General features: G+C 42.7%; 1 protein-coding gene across 1 annotated transcript; it reads right to left on the bottom strand.

The window, feature by feature from the left end:
* On the bottom strand, nt 1-2,493 carry LOC118647903. Its single transcript, XM_036293844.1, has one exon. It carries the CDS (start codon nt 2,491-2,493, stop codon nt 1-3), a length of 2,493 nt encoding a protein of 830 aa, XP_036149737.1.

The raw sequence follows: 2,493 nt of genomic DNA, 5'->3' as shown, positions 1-2,493 counted from the left end.
TTAGAGATTATCATTGTTGATAGGTAATGGGCAGAGTTTTGCAATTGGTCGTTTTAGAATTGATTTTTGTGTCCGAATGGACACGACTCGTACAAGACCATCAGGGCCCGGGTGAGTTTGAATTATGCGCCCTAGAGGCCATTTAGACGGAGGGTAGCGCTCGTCAATGACTAGCACAAGGGAGCCATTTGACAGAGATGGAGATGGTTGATTCCACTTATGAATAGAATAGTAGCGCTGCAGACATTCCCTGGACCATCGCGACCAGAAACTATCCAACATTTGACGGGTCAATTGCCATCGAGAAAGTCGTGAAGACTTTACTGTCTCCAACGATGGTTCGGGAATGACTGAAGGTGCATTTCCCACGAGAAAGTGCCCAGGAGTCAAGGCCTGAAGGTCATCAGGATCATCCGTAAGAGGACTCAAGGGCCGTGAATTGAGTACTGCCTCAATTTGAGTTAGCAACGTATTCATCTCCTCAAACGTGAGCAATGTATCTCCCACTACGCGTTTTAAATGATATTTGACGGACTTAACTCCAGCCTCCCATTTTCCTCCAAAGTGAGGAGCAGCCGGAGGATGAAACTTCCATTGAGTGCCGTCGTTCGCTAGGACGGATGCCAACTCGCCTAGTTCCTTTGTTGAGGAAGAAAATAATCTTTTCAATTCGCAATCTGCTCCTGTGAAATTTGTTCCGCAATCGCTAGTCAACGTCGCACATATTCCTCTTCGAGAGGTGAAACGTTTATATGCTCCAATAAATGCCTCGGTGGTATAATCAGTGACCAATTCTAGATGAATTGCCGAAGTCGAAAAACAAACGAACAAAACCATATATGCCTTATACGTTTTGGCATTTTTTCCTTTCCAGGTTTTTATAGTGAAAGGGCCAGCATAGTCAACGCCTGAGTGCAAGAAAGGACGCGAAGGTGTGATTCGTTCAGATGGAAGTTGTCCCATTAGTTGTTGAGCTCGACTTTGTCGATATCGAGTGCATTTTACACACTTCAAAATAAAAGAGCGTATAGGAGCCCGCCCTCCAACGATCCAATAGTTGTTTCTGATATAATTAAGCGTGAGTTGTGTTCCTCCATGCATTGTTCGTAAATGGGAGTCTAAAATAATCAACGAGGTTAACGGTGACTTTCTCGGAAGAATCAGAGGATGTTTTGCGTTCGGAGGTAATAATGAGGCCTGAAGGCGACCTCCTATTCGTAGTAATCCGGTAGCGTCAAGAAAGGGAGTTAGTCTAGCAAGTGAATGAGATTTAGGCAATGATTGTCCGCTCGAAAGGAGTCTTTTTTCTTGACCAAATGAAGAATTTTGAATATGTTTTATCCAGAAAAATCGTGCATTGTCTATTTCTTGTGTGGTTAGTGGGATTGTTAATGATGATTGTGGATGCTTGCGCATTCGAGCAAGTACACGCTGACAAATGGCAGTAATGCGGAACAATTTCATTACTGTGGAATATTTATGAACAAGATCCCAAAGTGGTGGAGGCGTGAGATTAGTTGTGAAAATCTTAACTGGACGTTCTACAAGGTTTTCGTTAACAGAAAGTGCCTTGGGTGGCTGTGGCCACTTTGAGGAATTTTGTGACAGCCATGGGGGTCCGGTCCACCATGTTGGGTGTTCCGATAATTGAATGGGAGTCAATCCTCGGGTAGCAAGATCAGCCGGATTCTCATTACCCGGAACAAATTTCCAACGTGCGGAAGGTAAGGTTTCCTGAATGTAACACACTCGGTTGTGAACGAATTCTTTCCATCGAGATGGATGATTATTAATCCACGTGTATGTAATGGCAGAATCCGTCCACAGATAAATAGGAATATTTCCAATTTCAAGTACCTTCAATATGTGTGAACTTAACTTTACTAACAGAACAGCTCCGGAAAGTTCGAGTCTGGGTATCGTAAGTTTCTTTAATGGAGCGACTTTTGTCTTTGAAGCCACAAGATTTATTGAAATGATGCCATTTGAATCTGTAGATCTAAGATATACAGCGGCAGCAGCTGCTTGTTGGGAAGCATCACAGAAACCATGAATTTCGATTTTATCCGTTGACTTGCATCCAAGCCAACGAGGAAACGTGAGATGAGTCATTTCTTGAAGAGTATTGAGAAACGTGGTCCACTTGTTGGTTACCATCATAGGAAGATGGTCATCCCAATCGAGTTTAATGGCCCACAATTCTTGAATGAGTATTTTTGCTTTAATAGTGATTGGAGATAGCAAACCTAGGGGATCGAACAATGTTGAAATGGTGGACAAGATAGATCGTTTCGTAATGTGTTTTGTAGAAGGAAGTTTTAAGGTAAATTGAAAGGCATCAATTGCTGGTTGCCAGCATAATCCTAATGCGTTAAAAACTGTACTATCTTTGAATTCTAGCGATGTGAGGTTCGTTTGATGTTCAGTTGGAATGTCTTTAAGAATGGAAGGATAATTACTTATCCACTTTCGGAGAGTGAAACCGCCCGCCAT

Source organism: Monomorium pharaonis, chromosome 11, assembly GCF_013373865.1.
Source record: "Monomorium pharaonis isolate MP-MQ-018 chromosome 11, ASM1337386v2, whole genome shotgun sequence".
In the NCBI taxonomy this organism is placed as follows: domain Eukaryota; kingdom Metazoa; phylum Arthropoda; class Insecta; order Hymenoptera; family Formicidae; genus Monomorium; species Monomorium pharaonis.
The sequence above is the reverse complement of the archived record's forward strand: the minus strand, read 5'-3'. Positions and strand labels throughout refer to the sequence as shown.